Source organism: Bidens hawaiensis, unplaced genomic scaffold (genome assembly GCF_021521415.1).
Source record: "Bidens hawaiensis isolate Kalapana, Puna unplaced genomic scaffold, B.hawaiensis_p1.1 tig00030831_1, whole genome shotgun sequence".
NCBI lineage: Eukaryota > Viridiplantae > Streptophyta > Magnoliopsida > Asterales > Asteraceae > Bidens > Bidens hawaiensis.
In genome coordinates this window covers 213,003-234,372 of record NW_027495164.1, presented here as the reverse complement: position 1 = coordinate 234,372, position 21,370 = coordinate 213,003, and the positions used below count along the sequence as shown (strand labels likewise).

Sequence of the window (21,370 nt, the reverse complement as noted above, 5' to 3'; positions counted from 1 at the left end):
ATGGTTACCGATAATATACTTATATTATTGCTCTAGAGGAAGGACACCACATTATAAATGACTAGTTGTGTATAAATTTGTCTATATTTTCATCTTTTTAATTTTACTAGTTTTTAAACGTTAAACGTTCTGCATTGTATTGTTGCGTAAACAGAATATAGCAGGTTCATATAAGAAGATAAGTTGTTGAGTAGTAGAAGTTCATATAAGAAGATAGCAAGTTGGCAATGCATAAGAAAAGACTCGTGTGCTGTGACATAACCCGCTCATTAAAACATATATAGAAGAAAACAAAACAAAACAAAAATGAAAATACCATACATACCCATACCTTACGGCGTGTGATAACCAATGTTGTAAAACTCGCTAGGTGGTTCCTAGGCGGCCAAACCCTTTGTAGGGAGTACTCAGAGTACTCGGCTTGTACTCGGACGTGATAAATATAATATAAAAGAATTATTGGATATTATATATATGTTAAGACAAGCATAATTCACATAAAAATAAGCATAACTCATATAAAAAATGTAATGATAAAAGGTATAAAATGTATTATTTAATTGAAATGGAGAGAGAAAATATAGTGAGTTTTAATTTAATTTTTGGTTTGAAGATAGGGGGTGGGATGAGAATGTTCTTAGAGCATTCCCAACCCATCCCCTAAAATTATGTGAGGAGGGTTTGTAAATTATAGGGTGGCATTGTGAGTGGTTGTGAGTGTAAATTATAGGGTGGAGAGAGAAAATGTAGTGTTTTTTTTGTAAATTTGGAGAAAGGGTAGTGATTTTTTTGTAAATTATAGGGTAGAAAGATAAAACTGTAATGAAAAAGGTAGAAAAAAATATTATTTAATTAAACATGGAAGAAAAATATAGTATTTTTTAGTGTAATTATATGATATATATGGATACATTTACAGGGAATGTGATGAAAATGCTCATATTTGCTTTTTTTTCCTAAGTCGCCTAGAATTCATTCATGATATGATAAGAGATTTACTGTATTTTTATATTCATAAAGAGCAAAAGTGGATTCAAACTTCTTGTAAACAAACTTCAAACAAAACAATATATAGTAACACACAATATCAAACCCAATTAGGCAAATATAGTATCTCTACGAACTTTGAATCTTTGATATAATCAAAATACACAGTAACATACTAAAATCTTTCTATCTCACATAGTGTATACACCCATTCTTGGTTTAGCCTGCACCACACCACCGCTAGCATCCTTTATCATCACAACCGTCAACACCACCAATCCGCCATTTCAATTATGTGAGAGGGAAATAAATATCTAAACGCTTTTCTGTGGTCATCGAATCCCGTCGTTTAGCGGACCCAAGCATTCAGATCGTGCAAACACCCAAGTATAAGGTACAACAATCCAAAACAAAAGATAGATGAACAGTGTTTTATTTATGTTAACCACCACCATTTAGTTACCGGAAAGACACTGGAAAACATTACAAAACCACCATTGTCGCCGCCTAGGGTTTCCAAAAGAAAGCCGCCAACAGTAGCTCAGCTGCTACAGACCCCCACCCCCAGCCACCTTCGCATACCTGCCACCAAACCCCCTCGTCCTAAACCACGGTGGAGACTCGGTGGTTAAAGTATATATATATATATATAAAGAAAGAAACATCGCCTAGGGCTTCCAAAAGGAAATCGGCAACAACTCAGCATTCTAACGCCGACACACCACGACTCCACCACGCCCACTGTGGAGATTATAATCGGGTTATATCGATTGAATGATGTTAGATGAGAGAGGAAATGATATGACAGAGACATGAGAGGGTTTGTAATTAGGAAAATTTCCAAAATAATCCATTTTAGGAGAGAGAAACCCATTTTGTTCCAAAATTGGAAAAATTTCCGAAATGATTCATTGAAAACTCATGTAGGCGCTACATTTGGATTCCTGCCGATAGTTTTTCATATCCACTAGTTTTCTAGAACGTGCTAAAACTTTGACCCCACCCGTGAGATTTCAAAGGAAATCCGTCTGACCCTTGAGTTTTGATACCAAAACTGTGACATCTGCCCCGATCCGACCCGACCCAGGTACCCGTTTCTCCGATCCGATTCTTTTTATGATTTAAAATTTAATTATTTTCTTTTAAAACATGACATTTAAAATATATATATTACTAATAATATTTTCCTTCTCGCCTCTTCCTCTCTTTTCCTTCCCGCCGTCCCGTCCCTCTTCTTCTCTCTTTCCGCCTTCTTTTCCCCTCTTGTCACCGTCCCGCCCTTAAGCCTTGAACCCCCTTTTTCTCTTAACTCTTTGCTTGTCCTTTGGTTCTTCCCGCCTAAGGATGTCTGCGTAGCTCCACGCGCCAGACTCCTTACAAGGAAGCCTGCGCGAAGACCAGTTGTTCTTGCGATACGCGAGGCGAACTGTTCCCGCAGCGCGCTAAGAATGGTAGTTCTTCCCGCGACGCGCTAAGAATTGTAGTTCTTCTCGCAGCGCGCTAAGAATGGTAATTCTTCCCGCGGCGCGCTAAGGATAATAGTCCTTCCCGCGGCGCGCTAAGGATTGTTCTCTGTCTGCCTTCGCCCTCGCGCGTGCGCTCGAGCTTTCTCGCGCTATGTCTTGAGTCTTTTCTTCTGTTTAATCCAGCCGTTTACTTTTGTGATGTCTTATCTTCTGAGCTTTTGACCTGACCTATCTTATGTCTGAAAAGTTACTTTCGGCGCAGCATGCGCACCAACCCCATTGGTTGACAGAAAAAGTGTCTGACATTATCTTTTGAGATCTGCTTTTCCATGCTTGACCAGTACCTTTATCTGACCCGCCCATGCCTGTTTACTGTTACCTGTCAGCTTTTCCTTTGTCCCCTGCAGCTGCCATATCTTTTGATATCTTTTGCTTTTGGAACCTTTTTGCTTTTGTTATCTTTTGCTTGATCCTGTTGAAGATTTTTTCCCCTTTTCTAGGGATTGTGTTCCCTAGGGTTTCCCTATAAATAATAATGCTATTTTCTTAACACTACACACACAAATACTTATTATCTTTATCTTCCTTTGCTCTCTGCCGTTGTCCTCGGTCGCCTCCTCTCTCTGCCTTCGTCCTCTCTCCTGTTCTGCCCTGTTTTCCGGTAATATATAATATATATAATAATTTGTTTAAGTTACTTATTAATTATGCTAACTTATAATCAAGACTTAAAACTAATCGTTAAAACAATAATCTTTAATTATAGGTTAACTTGTGCTTGTTTAAAGTTGGTTCTTGCTTTATCTTACACCGCATCGTTTATCAAGTGAGTAATCTCGTACCTAATCCCTTTTTATTTTAATGTTTTGGGATGTTCATGTGTTCATACAAACTTAGAGTCTTAAACTTGTTTATGAACTTTAGTCGCGCAGTATCCCATGTGTTGAGGACGTTTACTTGGCTGTTTATTTGTATGTGTGTATCATTAACCGCTTTGTTCGGCCTATTCCGAAGTTTTCATGGATCCATTAGATGAACACGGGAGACCTATCGTTTACGGTTTTCTTTGTTTACACTTGCACAGATGTTTTCTTGTTTTTGTGCTCATTTGGGAGCACGGATTGAACTATGAACTATGATCTATTTAAGCTTGATCACAATCTGATTACACCCTTGTTAAACACCAGACATACACGTTTTGCGCGCAGATTTATTGTTATCTATGTATTGTATTAAACTTGATTTCTCACCAACACGCAAGTGTTTGACGTTTTATTTTAACACATGTTCAGGTTTGCTGTAGCTACATTTGGAGCTTGTGGACACGTAGGACGTTTTTACTTTTGGACCTAGATTAAAATGTATCAAGACAAGTTATTATTGCTCGAATATTTTGTCTTATAATATAATGATTTATGTTGATTTATGTTATCTTGTGTTTACGTTGCGCGTGCGTGAATGAATATATTTATTAAATATTGACACCCAATAGTGTCACGAGTAATGAAACAATATGTGGCGCCCCGATGTATAATCCGCCTTTGGTCGGGGTGTTACAAAAACCGTTTCCTTGAAAATCATCTCCTCCGTGGTGTTTCTCCATGCTTTTGTCTCCTCCATGAGTTTTTGAAAAAAGTCGGATCCATCTCATTCCATCATTGATTCACCACCACCACCACCACTTGCCGGAAACAGCAAAAGCGACAGAGTTGATGTTTGGAAGACGACAGGGAAGACAATGGAGTAGATACCCAAAAGGTCAACCCTCCCATAAATTCCAAATCGGAGAAGAGGATTGAGAAACTGGGTGGACGGCCTTTAGGTCGTCTGAGAACCTCGGTTGAGCCAACAGAGGTAGTGGTCTTGGGTTTTTGTTGGTGTCTGGTTTGTCGGAGGTGGTGGTGGTGAATCAATGGTGGAATTAGGTGGATTCAAAGGTTTTTCAAAAACTCACAGAGGAGACAAAAGCATGGTGAAACCTCACAGAGGAGATGGTTTTCAAGGAGACGGTTTTGGTATCGAAACTCACGAGTCAGACAGATTTCCTTTGAAGCCTCACAGGTGGGGTTAGACTTTTAACACGCGTCACGAAACTAGTGGATATTGAAATCTATCGGCGGGAATCAAAATGTAGCACCCACGTGAGTTTTCACTGGATCATTTTGGGGAATTTTTCAAATTTTGGATCAAAATGGGTTTCTCTCTCATAAAATGGATTATTTTGGGAATTTTCCCTTTGTAATTCTTAAATGGTGCTGGGAGAAAATGTCACACCCCATTGAGCGGTCTGCGGAAGCGTAAAACGGAAATGCAACAGATACAACTGGTATCAAATACATTGTTCATAAAGAAACATTACTAACTAATTTACAATATATTACATCGTTCTAACATCTTTTACAAACTAAGTGATTCAATCAAACTAGTTCGTTAACTACTTCACTGCATACTCGAATGCTCATAGCATCGATCACAATCCCAATACGTAACACATAAGCAATCTATTCCACCTTTCTGATTACCTGTAAAGCATGTTTAAAAAAAACGGTCAACTACGAATAGTTGGTGAGTTTCATAAGTTTAACGAAATCAGTCTACGTATCACACAGTCATAGTTTGTATGTACGCGCATATGTAACAATATGTATTTATGTTTGTATAAATATGTACAGCCGTATCCTTGTGTGTGCATATGCACACATGTAAGTTTATAATATGAATTCGAAATTTCGGTAAAATCGTGATTGTTTGTTCGTACTACGTGTTTCCAATTTCCGTGTTTAACCAACCACTGTGGACCCCCTTCCTCCCACAACGGTTCCACATAAACTCAACCACTGTGGCCCCCCTTCCGCCCACAACGGTTCCGCGTTAACATCAACCACTGTGGTCCCCCTTCCGCCCACAATGATTCCACGTAAACTCAAACATTATATAGTGTACACGCAAATAATTAGTATATTCTACACATAGTATTTCCTACGCCTAATCACATAGCATGTATATAGACACATATACACATATAGTATTTATCACGTATCACCAAACACTGTGGCTCCCCATCCGCACACAATACGCATAATCACATTATTTTCTTAACATTCATGTCATAATCAAGTTAGTTCGTTTAATAAGTTGCAGCAGAACTTGGCTCATAGGCCATACTCAACTTTAGTTTGGTACTATTGTGCCCCCCCCCCCTTCCGCCCACAATAGCCTCATGGTCATCACAGACCACGTTACTCCCCATGGCTGTTACAGACCACGTAACTCACCCATGGCCATTACAGACCACGTTATTCACCCATGGACATTACAGACCACGTTATTCACTCATGGCCATTACAGACCACGTTATGTTTAACAGTACACAGCGTATTTGTATAAATGTGTTTTCACGCCTAATTTCGTTATGTTTTGGTATTCTTGCCATATCCATTTAATTTGTTATTCAACACTACTATTCACCATTCATTTGCACGTAATCAATCGTTATGTTTGTAAAGACTTTTTGTATGTAAATGCTCAGGTAATTTATTTCCTGAACCATTTCCAGATAGATAACGTATGTAACTATGCTTTTCACCCCCTTACATTTCGTAAACAGTTTGAAAAGAGGGGTCATGAAACTCACGGTTTTGTAGACACTCAGTGCGAGGTCAGCTCGGGGTTCATTTCCCTTGCTATCACTTAGTCCCTATAATTGATATTATAATAATATTAATATTTTAATATTATTATAATCCTCATACTAGACTGGGCTGTATAGCTAATTTGGGTATAGCTGTTACACCCAGAAAGTGTTAGTAGGCTTAGATTGTGATATTGTTCAATATCTAATGCTTCAAATCGAACTTGGCTCAGTTTCCCCGTTTCACCAGCTGGGCCAAGTTGCTCGTTTATGCGTTTGGAAAACAGTTATGGGGATGTAAGCTTGGGTAAATGTGTTGGTTAATAAAATGATTAAGTTATAAAGAAAGATCATACATTGGGGTCCCGGATTAGCTACGAGGTCCGTTTTCGTTTATTCAGTTTGATTTGAGAATAAACGCGCACAATCTATCCAGATTGTCCAGGCTTCTTATAAAAAGTTCGTTTTTACTTAATTAATCCAAAAATATAATATTTGATTACTTTTGGTGTTCTGATATTCCGGCAGGTTCGTTAATCATGAACTTGTCGGTTTTTGTCAGAATTGAATTTACTTAATCTTCAAATTAGCATCCTTAATTAACCGTTAATCATTAAATTATGAAAATTTAGTCAGTTATCAAATAAAATATGTAGATTTTTATAAAAATATATCTGGAATTATTTACTGATTTATTAATTTATAAAAATTCATTTTACCTGCTATATTTAGCCGGAAAATCGTCCGTTTATCCCAAACGATTTTCAAAAATTCCACAAAAATTCCTGGATACTCAAATTATGTCCCAAAACAACTTGTATCAATTCCAGAATGCGATAAGCTTGTTCAATATTCTTTTCAGCCCAAATTCGGCTATAAAAATTCATACGAACGCATATACGCAAAACACCCTTAAACTTTTCCAAATGATCCCAAATTTTATATGTCATCAAAATATACCAAATATGAGTTGTCCAAAAAATTTCATAATTTTTCAAGCATTTTAACTATTTTTCCCAAGTAAACGTCCCAATTCGGTAATAAATTCGCCAAATATTCTTGGATGGTCAAAAAATTACCAAATTTGAACAGGGACTCAATAATTTGGTCCCTGATGTCCCTGTAAAATTTCAAGTCCTATCAATATGCACATCACAACCTTAACCTAAACAGCCCGTAAACGAATGTTTCGGCATTACCTTCGTGGTTTTCGCCCGTTTTCACTCTCTTAATCCAATTTCCGGGTTCTCGTGCTTCTATATAAGCTAAGTAAATTTCCTATATCACAAACCAAGCATGTATCATCAAGAGACCATCCATGAAAGTTAGGGTTTCGGTTAGGGCTCTAAACCGAACTTTTGAACCGTAAAAACGTCGTTTAAACCCTTTAATCCGCGTTTATGGCCAAAAAAGATATCAATTCAGATTCCTAACCATGTGTATGATCAAAATATGTTTTTGGACCATTTTTAGGATTTTTGCATGGTTAGAAGTAGTTTTTGACAATCAAACTATATTTATATGTGATTAAACCAGTTTAAACAAGCTAGAAATTGATCAAATAAGGTGATTTACCTTAGGGTTATGTGTGTGTGTGAAGGAACCAGAAGAAGCTGTCCAGAACTTGCAGGAATTATCATCAAATATCTTACTTATTATTCCTTTATATAAAGGAAACTTAAGGGTGGAAAATTCCACTTTGGCGGGCCTGAAGTTAGGGCCCCATTTTGGACCCATTTTCCTCGTTTTGAGTGCCCAAACGTGAATTCCCGAGTCCATGTTTATTTCGGGTTCGGTTTTTGGCAAGAAAAATATATCAGAAACGACAAACAGCGTGAAAAAGACTGTTATCCGGCCATTTTTGTACAAATTTAGAAAAACATAGTGTTTGTTTGTAAAAATCAAAAATATTTTCACGTATCACTTAAAACATCCCCAACAAGTGCTTGGTAGATCTTTTTTGGCTTAACGGATAATACAATGCTTGTTTTTGAACTATCTTTCGCATTAAAATCCATAGCGGGTAGTTAAACGAGCATGTTTTCGTTTAACTAGTTTGCTATCGAACTAAGGCCTTAATATCAATATATTGGCTTATAATAGACGTATATCACTTATAGATTGCCCCTCGGCATATCTGGGTCATAACCAGACCCGTTCGGTTATTTGTTTGTTCGTTAAGCAATAAGCGCTTAAGCGCTTATTCGAGTTTGTAAGTACTAAGGTGTATCTTGTTTTGTCACGAATGTCACAGAAAATGTGACAAAAGACTATAAGCACATATTATCAAACCCAAACCACGTGCATCTCAACCAACCCAACTGAAAATGTATAACTAACCAAGCTAGGGGTACAACAAACTGAATCCTATAAAAAGGAATAGTGAATTACACTCAGATGAGAAAGTTGTAAATTATAATATATATATATATATATATATATATATATATATAGAGAGAGAGAGAGAGAGAGCAAGGTTAGAATAAGAAGCTAACATTTCATAAGAAGTGTAGGAAATAATCTTGACCATTGGATGAATTAAAACACATGGGGGTAAGATCGTCCATATTTTTTTTTTGTTATTTTAGGAATTAATTTATTTTACATTTTAAAAGTCAATACATCCTGTTTGTTTTAAGGAATTAAAACACAAGTCACTATGGTCAATATCATCACTCTAAAGAGCCACATAAAAAACCACCAGTTCTATCTTCTCTGGCCAAAATAACATCGGCGCCATTAATTCGTTTGCTAATTACGATTATCGGTCGTTCTAACGGTGCGATTGAGAAATCAAAAATCATTAATTCGTTTACTAAAGCTCCAGGTCTGGTTACGAAATCATTTTCCGGCTACGGCGGCGGTCGGATTTTAAGGCTACGGCGTGAGCAATATGTTCAATGATTACGCCGATAAGAAGAGAGCTTCGTCAGCTACGTCCGTGACGTGAGAAACGGCGGCGGAAATGGCGGCAATGAAGACGAAGTCGGCGAGTTCTCTTAAGATCGCGGACTTGCAAAAGTTTTATCGCGAATTCGTTGACTGAGTGCCCCCCTCGTCGGCGATGTCAGGGTTTGAGATAGGAGAGGATAAGGGAGTGGTTGTAGATACGATCCTTGGTTGCCGGAAACATAGGGTTTGAGGGGGCGGCAGCGGACGAGCTTGGAGGCATGGGATTAAGAAGAACGATGTGAATCTGCCCGTTTACAGGCAGAATTGAAGCACGAGATAGAGAAAACAAGGCAAGAACGGGAATCGGTTATGACTGAAAGAGAGAATTTGAAGCATGAAAAGGAGAAATTTGAAGTAGAATGGGAAGAACTTCATGAGAAACGAGCCGGATAAAAAAAAAAGGAATTGGAATCCATTGCTTTACAAACTGAAAAAATGGAGAAATCGAACCGTTTAGAGGAGGAGAAGTTGAAAAACATGAGGTTATGGTTAGATGCCTTAAGGATGCTCTTGTAAAAATGATGTGTTTTTTGTAAATAAAAGTGTGTTTTTGTTCTTGGCGTTCTTGGTGTTTTTTTTAAATTTTGATTAAAATCTGGTGTTTTTTTTTAAATTTTGATTATTTCGATTTAAAACACGCTGTTATATACCTTGTTTCCATATATATAATATAACATACCTGACGATTATACCCCTGGAGTGTTATAAAGCAGGTTTGAAATAAAACACACCGCCTAAAAAACACACTTTTCATCTAGACCATCAGATCACTAAATCTAACGCACCAGATTACTTCTTACACTTTTTAGACACACTTCACTTCTTATTATAACTCCACCTATATATATATTTATTTATATAGGGTGGAGTTATAATAAGAAGTGGAGTGTGTCTAAAAAGTGTAAGAAGTAATCTGGTGCGTTAGATTTGATAATCCGATAGTTTAGATGAAAAGTGTGTTTTGTATAATGTGTGCTTTATTTTAATACTTGTTTTATAACACTCTAGGGCAAAATCGTCCAGTGTGTTATATTATATATGGAAACATTATCAATCTATAATTATCATTTTTTAATTAAACTTTAAAACACACCATCAAGAACATCACAAGATATATAACAGTGTGTTTTAAATCATAATAATCAAAATTTTTTTTAAAAAAACACCATATTTTAATCCAAATTTAAAACACATTTCCAAAAACACTAAAAACTAAAACACACTAATGAACAAAATAAAAATTATTTCATCTTCTTTAACCCAACCCCCCCCCCCCCCCCCAATAAACCCTAACCCCATCCCCACCTAATATTTTTTTTATCCCCATGGCAGCCACTTCACCACCACTAGAAACCACCATCACCACCGCCGGAACTCGTCAAGTTAAGATATCTCTCTTAATTCAAACCGGAAACCGGTGCCACCATCTTCGGCCACCACTTCTCTGGTCGTCCATCACCTCCGCCCACCGCCACATTCCCTAACGGAGCGTTTTTTGTGTGTTTTCGTCAAAACCGTTGACGCGTAGTGAGTCAGAATCACGAATGAAGATGGTGGTCGGAATCTATAGTGGCGACTGCAAGAAATAAGTAGAAAAGGGAGGCGGTTTGCAGCCGGCAGTGTAGGGATCTAAATTGGAGCGTTGTGGTTTCATATGGGCGGGGGTTGTTGGTGCCGGAACAAGTTGGTGGCTGGGTGGCGGTGGTCGACATGGTTGGTAGCGGTGGCTGGTTAAATGGCGGTGATCGACTTGGATGGTGGCGGTAGCTGGTTAAAAGATTCAATATATATTTTCCTAAATCAAATCAACACAATTAAGTATATCTATCAGTTAAATCATTTCCTAAAATAACTAAAAATCTTTTGACCATTCTGCCCCTATGTGCCATATTGCATCTAACGGTCCAGATCCCTTCTTACACTTTTTAGGAAAAAACTACTTCTTATTCTAACCTTGCTCGTGTATTGTACATGTGGTGTGTTATATGCACACACACACACATATATATATATATATATATATATATATATATATATATATATATATATATATAGGGAGAGGATCAAGAGAAAACTCACATTTAGAGAGAAAACTTAAAAACTCCTAAAGAATTATTTTTAATTAAAAATAAAAAAATATTTTCAAAATTCTGTTTTAGCCATTATTCTTATATTTTCTTATATTTCACTCGAAAAATAAAAAAAAAATAAAAAAAAACCGCTGTAATGCACATACGTATTACTGTGCGATACCGTTGTATTACACATGTGTATTACTATGTATTGTTGAGTTTAATAGTGTTTTATTGCATATATTCAATATTTGTGTATTGTATATGTGTAGTAGTGCTGTATTATATGGAAAAAAATAATAAAAAAATAAAAATCGATGTGGTGCACATATGCGTTAATGTTGTATTACACATATGTACTAATGTGTATTCGATGTGTGTATTAGTCTTATATTGCATATATACAATAGTGTGTATCAAATATGTGCAATAGTGTTGTATTCTATGTAATACAAACACTTTTGCATATATGCAATGCACACTATTACACATGTGCACTATACCGACGAGGTTACCGATAAGTTGTTTTGTTTTTTTTTTTTTGAACCAATAACAACATATAAGAATAATGGAAAAAAAAAACTTTAAAAAAAATTTAAAAAAAAAAGTTAAAAATAGTTTTTTAGAAGTTTTTAAGTTTTCTCTGTAAAAGGAGTTTTCACTAGAACTCACCCCTATATATATATATATATAGTGCACATGTGCATTAGTGTTATATTACACATAAGTACTAATGTGTATTCGATGAGCGCATTAGTCTTATATTGTCTATATACAATAGTGTGTATCAACTATGTGCAATAGTGTGTATTCTATGCAATACAACACTCTTACATATACGCAATAAACACTATTGCACGTATGCACTACATCGGCGAGCTTACTGATGTGGGGTTTGTTTTTTCCGAATATCAGCATATAAGAGTAATGGAAAAAAAAAGAAACTACATAAAAGTTTTTAAAAAAAGTTAAAAATAATTCCTTAGAAATATTTAAGTTTTTTTTAAGATAAGTTTTCATTTGATCTCACCCTTATATATATATAGGATCAGGATCATGTGAGAACTTTTTGGGAATTGAGAACTATGAGAACCATTTTGGACCATAAAAAACCCAAAAATAAAAAAAATCATAAAACAAAAAAAAACACAAAAATAAAAAAAGTAAAAAAACCAAAGTTCTTATTTATCATCCGGTTTCTAAAAAAACGTAAAAAAAATTCTCGATTTAGCTAAATTATACATATACATATATGTATAATATGTACATATATGTACACACTTGTTTTTTTTTTCTATATACATATGTATAATTTAAGGTAAATGATAATTTACATATGTGTACATTACATAACTAGAGATTAAATGAAAGTATACATATGTGTATAGGTATAATACGAATTAAAAAGAAAAAAAAATCGGTTTTTTTTATTATACATATATGTATAATATGTACACACATGTTTTTTCCTATACACATATGTATAATTTAAGGTAAATGATAATGTACATATGTGTATATTACGTAACTAGAGATTAAATGAAAGTATACATATGTGTATAGGTATAATACGAATTAAAAAGAAAAAAAAATTGGTTTTTTTTTTAATGAAACCGGAATGATATATAAGAATTTTGGTTTTTTTTACTTTTTTAAAATTTTCGGTTTTGTTTGTTTTATAATTTTTTAAGAAGCTTTTTTAGTGGTCCAAAATATTAGAACAAGAAGTAGTTTTTCCTAAAAAGTGTAAGAAGTAATGTGGACCGTTAGATTCATTATAAGACATAAGGGCATGACGGTAAACTATAATTATAATATCTTTTAATTATGAAATTGAATTATCAAATCAATTATCTTCCCTATTTTTGCAAATAATAATAATAATCAGCAAATCACATTAACAATAATAATAATAATTCTAAACTTTAAACAAAATCAATCAATAATTTAGCAAATATAAAAACCTGAAACAAGATCTTGAGACGCTCGAGATAAGCAACAACCGTCTTGGTAACACCACCCGTGATCAATATATACGGGTACCGTTTCTTTTCCGGCGACTCCGTGGTAGCCATTGATGATTAAACTCGGCAGTGGATCTGGGACTCTCTATCTAGAGAGAGAAACAGGGACATAGAAAGGCAGAAAGAGGTACAAGAGTGTGTTCTAGAAAGAGAGACTAACAGACGGACGTTGCCGGCGGCTCTGGCTGTCTATGGCGCTGGCGGAAAGTCTGGCGCCCATTTTTCTCTTATTTTTGTTCCTTTTCCGGTGACTCCATGGTTTCCGACGGAAAGTCCGGCGCCTAGTCTCCGGCTGTTCCACCTCCATGCCGCGATAATCTGTTTCTCCAAACCACCCTTGTAATACCGTTCACCCACTAGACATGGGAAGGAGCGTATGTTGTTTGTGGTTGCAGCATTGATGTGTACAGGTCTAGGGTTTGTGATGGGCGGCGGGGCACAGTTGGTGGTTGCAACCGTTCTAGTGTGTGAGGGTGAAGACAACAACCATATGGGATTTCAAGGTTTGGAATCGAATTGGATTTCAGTTAGTTATTAGGGGGTTTTGGTTATATTATTTTAACAAAGTTGTTTAATTCAAATTTTCTAATGGTTCTGGTAACTTTTTCATTTTCGAAGATGGCTCTAAGAAATCCAAAGAAAGGAGTTGTTTCATCGCCGGAGAACATTGAAGACATGATCGGTTGCTCGGATCGTTGTGTTTTAGTTAATCTCTTTTGTAATCTGAGTGTATAGTTATTGTGTGTTTAATACTGGTGTGTTTTGTTAATGAAAGTGTGTTTTTGTTCTTGATGTTCTTGGTGTTGTGTTTAATATTATTGTGTTTTAAAACACAATGTTATATATTTTGTATGTTCTTGGTGTTGTGCGTTAAATTTGGATTAAAAACATGTTAATTATAGATTGATAATGTTTTCATATATAATATAAACATTGGACGATTATGTCCCTAGAGTGTTTTAAAGCAAGTATTAAAATAAAACACACAGCCTACAAAACACACTTTCCATCTAGACCATCAGATCACTAAATCTAATACACCAGATTACTTCTTACACTTTTTAGACACATTCCACTTCTTATTAAAACTCCACCCTATAATACACAAATGTTGAATATATGAAATTAAACACTATTGATAAAAAAAATACATAGTATTAAAACAGTATCGCACAGTAATGCATATGTGCACTACAATATCTTTTTTTTATTTTTTTTTCCGGTAAAGAGCAACAAAATATAAGAAGAATGGAAGAATCGAAAATTTAAAAATATCTTTTTTATTTTTAATTAAAAATAATTTTTTAGAGTTTTTAGTTTATCTTTAAGAACGAGTTTTCTCTTAATGCTCTCTCTCTCTCTCTCCATATATATATATATAGAGAGAGAGAGAGAGATATTATATTTCGTTTTAAGTTTAAGTTTTTTAATTTTTAATAACAAAGTGGTGGACCCACAATTTTATATAAAAATGCCACCTATACATGCCAAGTCATAAAAAAATGCTATCTTAGCCAAAAAAAAAAGAAAAAAAAAGGCGTTAGGGCCTGTTAAGTTTAAGAATGGTAGAAGAACATATGTTAAAAGTTGAGAGTGTTAGTAAATATTTCGTTAGTTGGGAGTGTTCTCAAATCTCAATCAATGAATGAAAATTGAGAGTATTTAAATCCAATAACCAAAAGTAAATTTAGTGTTGGAGATATGAGTGGATTAAAACTTTCTTATTGTCATGTAATCAACTTTTGTTTCTTTTCTGGTTTTGGCTTCTTTTCTTATTAGTTGATGTTAAAAAAAAACATACACGGTATATGTGTATTATTTGTTGGAAAAATGCGATTATTTTGTAAAGCATGAGGTCAATGATTCAATCCTTATAAAGTGTACGATTTAGCCAGTAAAACAGAAAAAATATAAGTAAAATCACAAATATGGCCATAATAATATTTGTCTAATTGAACCATCATGGTGTTTTGGTCCGACACATGATTCTTGTAAGAATTCATAATTACAATTTACTTTAAAGCCAAATAACCCACAGGGTTGGTATCCTAACCCATCCCAACAAGTACCAAGAATTTGGTTAACAATATATACATACTTTTAAGAAATATTAAAAAGATTATATAACATTTATTAAGTTTCAATTTTGTATGCAAACCTCTATAACTTAGTAATCGCAAGTGCTAAGGTCCTTCCCCACGAAAGCCTTCTACATGTTGAACTCGATACCATGTGAGTGATTATTTTAGCAACGTTTTATTTTAATTGATATTATTAGAAGATATAATGTTTGATGATGTTATGTATTTTTGTTTTTTTTTGAACTATCAAGCTTTCCTCCTACTATTTACATTATACCGCCAATGCCAGGAATCGAACCCTGGACCTCTCACCAAAAGGCCAAAGCCTTTACCATCCCACCAAAGTGGTGATGGCATGAAATATGAAATATGAACTTATATTTTTGTATTTTTGTATCTCATGAAATATGAACTTATATTTTTAAGTTAGAATAACAGTAAAATTTACTTATTTAAGATACTTCAAGCATTATAGTAACTATTATAACATGTATTTTATTTTATTATATTTTAATTTGTTAAAGTTGTTAAAAACATAAATTAAAAAAAATTAGAATGACGTGAAAAATAAATAAAACTAAAAATCCAAACATTTTTACTTTTACAAACTAACACGCAGATATGATAATTATCAGTATACGTGACTAAAACCATATTCGTCCTAAAACATATCTCGGTATCACTTTTTACACATGAAATTTACAAAACACTCATTAAAAGGAGTTAGAGACCAAAGTACGTGAACCACCATTTGATGCCCAATTCAATAATTGATCTAAAAATCTCGATAATTATTGGTAGTATGTGTGAATGTGTAAAGGAATTTTGGAGGGGAGAATAACATCATTCTTCGAGTAGAGTCTCCTCTTTTGTATCAAGAGGTTAGGGTTTTTTTTTTTTAAAGTGAAAAACCACAAATTATTAGAGTTTATTCAACACATTTGTACTTTTATTGTAATATCATTTAAAAAAATATATATTATTATGTAAAAAACTAAAATAAAATGTATTGTGTTAAATAGATCGGGTTTATGTCAACTCGTGTGTCGTATTCACGTCTATATGCCTGACATAATATTCAAGCTCATCTCGTGGGAAATCTCTCGACTTAAGTTAGAATCGACCTAACTGAAATCAGATAATTAAATGAAAAAGATGAAAGAACCGATAAACATAACCTATTTTATAATTCCATCCCCGATTAGTTTATGCATCGTATAAAATAGTTAACAACTATACTTAAGATTAAGTTTAATACATCATTAACAAAATTACAAGCAACCATAATAATAATATATAAATATATTACCGATCATGTATTTACCCTAAATATATCATGGTTGAACTACTCTCTATCAGTACATCGTATATAACTATATATTGTATCCACATACGCAGAATAATTCAAAGAGAATCCGAATAACATGATCTTCTGGTCAATAATCCTGATCGCTAGTCGCTACAACGGTGGCGTGTGGGCTGGGTGAACCGTTGACCCGTAAAAAAAAACCCAATTGGCGGCTATATCTATTCTTCTATTGAATTAGTAAACACACATGGCTAACTCAAATTGGTCCACTCAGCTGTTCATTCACATCTTCAAATCCCACCTTGATTATTTGTTCTCAGTTTCTAGATAGTCGTTGCATGACCACCCATTTGAAAGGTTAGTTATAGGTTAGTTTTTTTCATTATTTTAATTGGCTGCGCACCAAGTGTTTGAATAAATGCCTGACTGACACAAAAACTTATTTTTTCTTGTTTAAGGAAGTTTTTTCTGTTGCTTTAATATCAAGTATTTTAATTTATTAACTGGGTATGATTCTTTATCAAGTTTTACGTCTGATAATTTGTTTTTAAAGATTATGTGAGGTGGGTTCATGTTGGAATTGAAAGTCTTGTATTGTATCATATAGGTACTTGATTCGTGAAGTTATTGAAGGCGTTTAGATGGGGAAAGTGGTGTGGATAGAAGATGGAGAAGGGTTTGATCAGAGACGGCCGGCTGATCATCCGGGATGCATGTCTGGGATATTTCATGCTCTTGATTATCATTACTGGCAGTCTAATGTTAAAAAGATACTTCCACATAGAAAACATGAAGATTTCATGAAGCATACCAAACGTGAGCAAACTGTTTCATTATTGACGTTCTTCGATTTGTCTGTAAATCAAGTTCAAGTATCATCATAGACGAAGGGCTGCTCAAAAAGCTCTTTTCTCAAAACTAAGTTTTTATTTTTTCAGTTAGTAAAATTTTCCCGGGTTCGCGGTTCGCCCCTTTAACCGAAAAAAAAGCTCGTTTATCGCGCCTACTCAATAAAACGTCGCTCGAAATCTGCTCGTTTGTAAACGAGTCGAGCTGAGCCCAAGCCAAGGTCTGCTCGACTCGTTAGTCTTGTTTGGCTAGCTCGTTGGCTCGCTCGTTTACGTTAAAGCCCAAATTTTAGCTTATATAACTCATAAATTATAACCCATAATTTAATATACATATATTATAAATTATAAGTTTTGTAGTTTATTAATTATGCATCGTGTATGTTAAAAGTAATTGTTTTTTCTTTTTATATGTGTAAAAATATAAAATTATTATTTTTTAATTATAAACGAAGTGGCACGAGTTTTTACTAGCCTTAAGGATTTAATCCTAATTTCGCTTCATATGTGAAAGGGTCAGTTTGTTTGGAACCAGAAAGTTAAACAGGTCAAACCAAAAGAAGAGAAAGGTTGAATATGGATTAGTCTTGGTGAATTAGTAGGAGATAGTTTTCTAGAGTTTATTTATTATTTGTTTTGAGTGTTGATAGGTTAGGTTAGTTTGTTTATTTAGATAATAATTAATTTATCTAATAGGTTGAAGTATTGTTTAAGTTGGGTTATGTTTGGTCTATGTAAATATAGGTCTGATTATTTATTTTATGCATTGAGTTTTGAAAATTTTATTAAAAGTATTATGTCTCATTTTGTTTAGGAAACAGAAGGTACCAAAGGATATCAGATGATCAAGATTCTTTTGAAGTTTTAAGACTATTAGACACCGAAACAAGTCATATACAGGTATTTATTTCACCATCTCCGAAAATTTTACTTATTTTTCTTGAACCCATCATATAACATATAATTCCTATATATATTTCAGATGAATCCAAGAAATACTAAAACCAACTCTACGCAAAAGAGATCCTTAAAAGCGCGTATAAAAGCCTTCGTTTCCGAACATAATAATAAACAACAAGATCAAGATTCTGTACCAACTCCAAAGTTGCATAGAACTTACTCAATCCATCATTTGGAATCCAACGAGTGGGTCCAACCGATCATCTTCTTTCCCGAAAATTCCCCTGAAAAGGCTGAAAGTAATGTTAACAAATCTCAAGATATTCTAGATATGTTTGAAGTTGACAAAGAACTCTTCATCAACACATTACAAGATCGTTCATCAATAAGACCAAAGTTGGCCAAATCTGGTTCGTTTCCTATGAAGCTAAAAGATAAGTTGAATGAAACGTATAATGTGTCGAAACACGAGAAGATAAAGAACTTGAATGATGATATCATTCCGCTCAGAAGAATATGTTTGCTTAATGAATCTGCTGATAGATATACACGATTTTTTGATTTCAGTAAAGAGGCAACTCTGCGTTCTTCTAGAAGTTTGAAGTTAACGAATGGAAGTGAGAGCGTTTTCAGTTCTCTTAGAAGGAATAATTCAAATCAAGAATTTTGTGACGGTTATTTTGCTAGAAGTTTTAGCCAAAATGAAAGAAATTCGGTTTCTTTACAAAAAGACTATGAGTCTTTGAGTAAAGTGATGGATAAAAGTGATGAGTGTTTAGAAAGTGAGGCAAATTCTCGTGTGTTTGGTAAAGATTCACAGGGCTTAGAAGTCGAGGAACATAATAATCAGATTTCACCAGATGAAACGGTTCAAATATCGGAAGGTAAGTTGGTGTGTGTGTGTGTGTGCATATATTTTTGTAAGCACTCTCAATGTTAAAGGGGTTTGTCACGCGGGTTGGTTAACGGGCTAAATGAGTTTGATTCAATATTGGGCCATTTTGTGTTGGTTGAAGCAGATTGATGCAAAAAGCATTTTTTCCAACTTTTTAAAGTTTTGGTATCAGTTATTTTGTGGGTTGAATATGCTTAAAAAGTTATATTATTTCAGTTATAATCTAGTTTTTTTGTTTAAAATGGTTTAATAGGTTTTATGCTTTAAAATATACAATTTGGACTACTATCAATCATGTTTCCGTTTGTCGGGTCAAACGAGTTTTTTCCGATTTTTTAAAATTTCAAAAGGTACCCTTATTGGTGGGCTAAATATGTTTAAAAAGTTATATTATTTCAGCTATAATCTTGTTTCCGATTGTAACGGTTCAAGAGGTTTTTAATGGAATTAATTGATCTTGAACAAAACTTGATAGCACCAAAAACTAACAATATGATTTGTGTAGAACAAAAGATACGAACTTAGGATTTGCAGAGCACAAAAGAAAGAAATATTATTATTCAATGATAAAAAACAAGAACCAAATAACCTATTTAAATACTTGAACTTTAACCCTATCCTAAACAAACTCAAATACTAAATACTATGGATAAACATAACATATGCTTATCCAACCTTATTCAAAAACAATTAAACTTAGACTCAAACTATTATTACTACTAACTTAATAATAATTCTAATAAACTTTCAATCCAACCCCTTAAACTATTAAAATTTAACGATTAATTCCAACAGTTTTTTGCTTTATAATACACTTTGGACTGATATCAACCGTTATTCCATTTGACCGATAACACATTATTTCCATTTTTTTTAAATTTTAAAAATAAAGTTAATAGTGTGCCAAATATGATTAAAAAGTTGATATCATTTCAGTTATAATCTAGTTTTTGATTGAAATGGTTTTGAGAGGTTTTATTCTTTAAAATACACTTTGGACTAATATCAACCGTTTTTCCAATTGACCCGAATCACATTTTCTCTAACTTTATAATTTTTTTATAAATACAGTCATTAGTGTGACAAATGTTATTATAGAAGTTAAAATTACTTCCATTGTAAGTTAATTTTTGATTGCACTGTTTTAAGAGATTTAATGCTTCAAAATACACTTTGAACTAATATTGACCATTGTTTCCTGTTTGGCCCGTTAGAGATAAAACATAACCTGAAATATATGTTCATAAGTGGATCAAATGCCATATCATGTAACATATTAGTTTGTGGATGCAGGCTTGGATTTGTTAACCAACTCACATGAAAATCTAATGAAGGAAATCAAGACTATCAACAGCAAGAAGCACATGGACTTATCAACAAAAGATGACGATTTCACATACGTGAAGAAGATTCTAGAACATTCCGGTTTCCTAAAAAACGGCTTTCAACAAACATGGTATTCCTCAAACCAGCCATTAGACCCTTTTGTGTTCCAAGAACTTGAGTCTCAGCATGTCCATGATCCAGAACGTTTTGCAGAGGAGATTAATGAATTATCTCACCGTTTACTCATATTCGATTTGGTTGATGAAGTTTTGGTTACTATGTATGAAACATCATTTGCTTACTACCCAAAAAAACTCTCATCTTTTTGCCACATTAGTCATGACCCAAGTGGATCACTCGTTCTTGATGAAGTTTGGACTTGTGTGAGCCGATTGATCAATATGAAGCATGATATGAATGAGTCATTAAACAATATTGTGGCTCGAGATGTGAGAAGTGATGGTTGGATGAATCTGCACTCGGATTTGGAGTTTGTTGGACTTGATTTGGAAGATTTGGTTCTTGATGATCTTTTAGAAGAATTGTTGTTTGAATTCTTTTAGTGTCATTAGTTGAAATTTTAGCGATAGTAGATTTGGAGCTGAGGGGCTCTGCGGGATAGGGGTAAGGTTTGCCCTCAAGCCACCCTCCCAATATCCTGTTAGGAGTGGGATTTTATTGGTTGTTTGATTAGTTAAGGATTAGGAAATATAATTGTGTGTATAGTTTTTTAGGGTAAGGGTGCGCATGTAAATATAGTTTTGGATGTATAATAAAGGTGTGTGGTTTTTGTCATCATAGATTATTGAGAGGCTAGTGAGTCAGGGTTTTTAAGTAATTAAAATCCAATATCTCTTGTGATTTTTTATTTTTTTGAAT

The 21,370-nt window shown here is 34.1% G+C and overlaps 1 protein-coding gene across 1 annotated transcript; it reads left to right on the top strand.

The window, feature by feature from the left end:
- The first annotated feature begins 17,152 nt into the window (after positions 1-17,152).
- LOC143581210 (uncharacterized) lies at positions 17,153-21,094 on the top strand. The gene is made up of 4 exons (XM_077064035.1): positions 17,153-17,338; positions 18,185-18,270; positions 18,353-19,154; positions 20,459-21,094. The coding sequence occupies exons 1-4, from the start codon at positions 17,164-17,166 to the stop codon at positions 21,052-21,054; spliced, it is 1,659 nt and encodes a 552-aa protein (XP_076920150.1). The 5' UTR covers positions 17,153-17,163; the 3' UTR covers positions 21,055-21,094.
- Positions 21,095-21,370: the final 276 nt, after the last annotated feature.

Bases quoted from the DNA above. Each gene is read 5' to 3' on its own strand.
- LOC143581210 (XM_077064035.1), top strand. From the start codon at position 17,164: ATGGGGAAAGTGGTGTGGATAGAAGATGGAGAAGGGTTTGATCAGAGA. The intron at 17,339-18,184 runs GTGAGCAAACTG...CATTTTGTTTAG, and splicing joins TTTCATGAAGCATACCAAAC to GAAACAGAAGGTACCAAAGG. The intron at 19,155-20,458 runs GTAAGTTGGTGT...TTGTGGATGCAG, and splicing joins AACGGTTCAAATATCGGAAG to GCTTGGATTTGTTAACCAAC.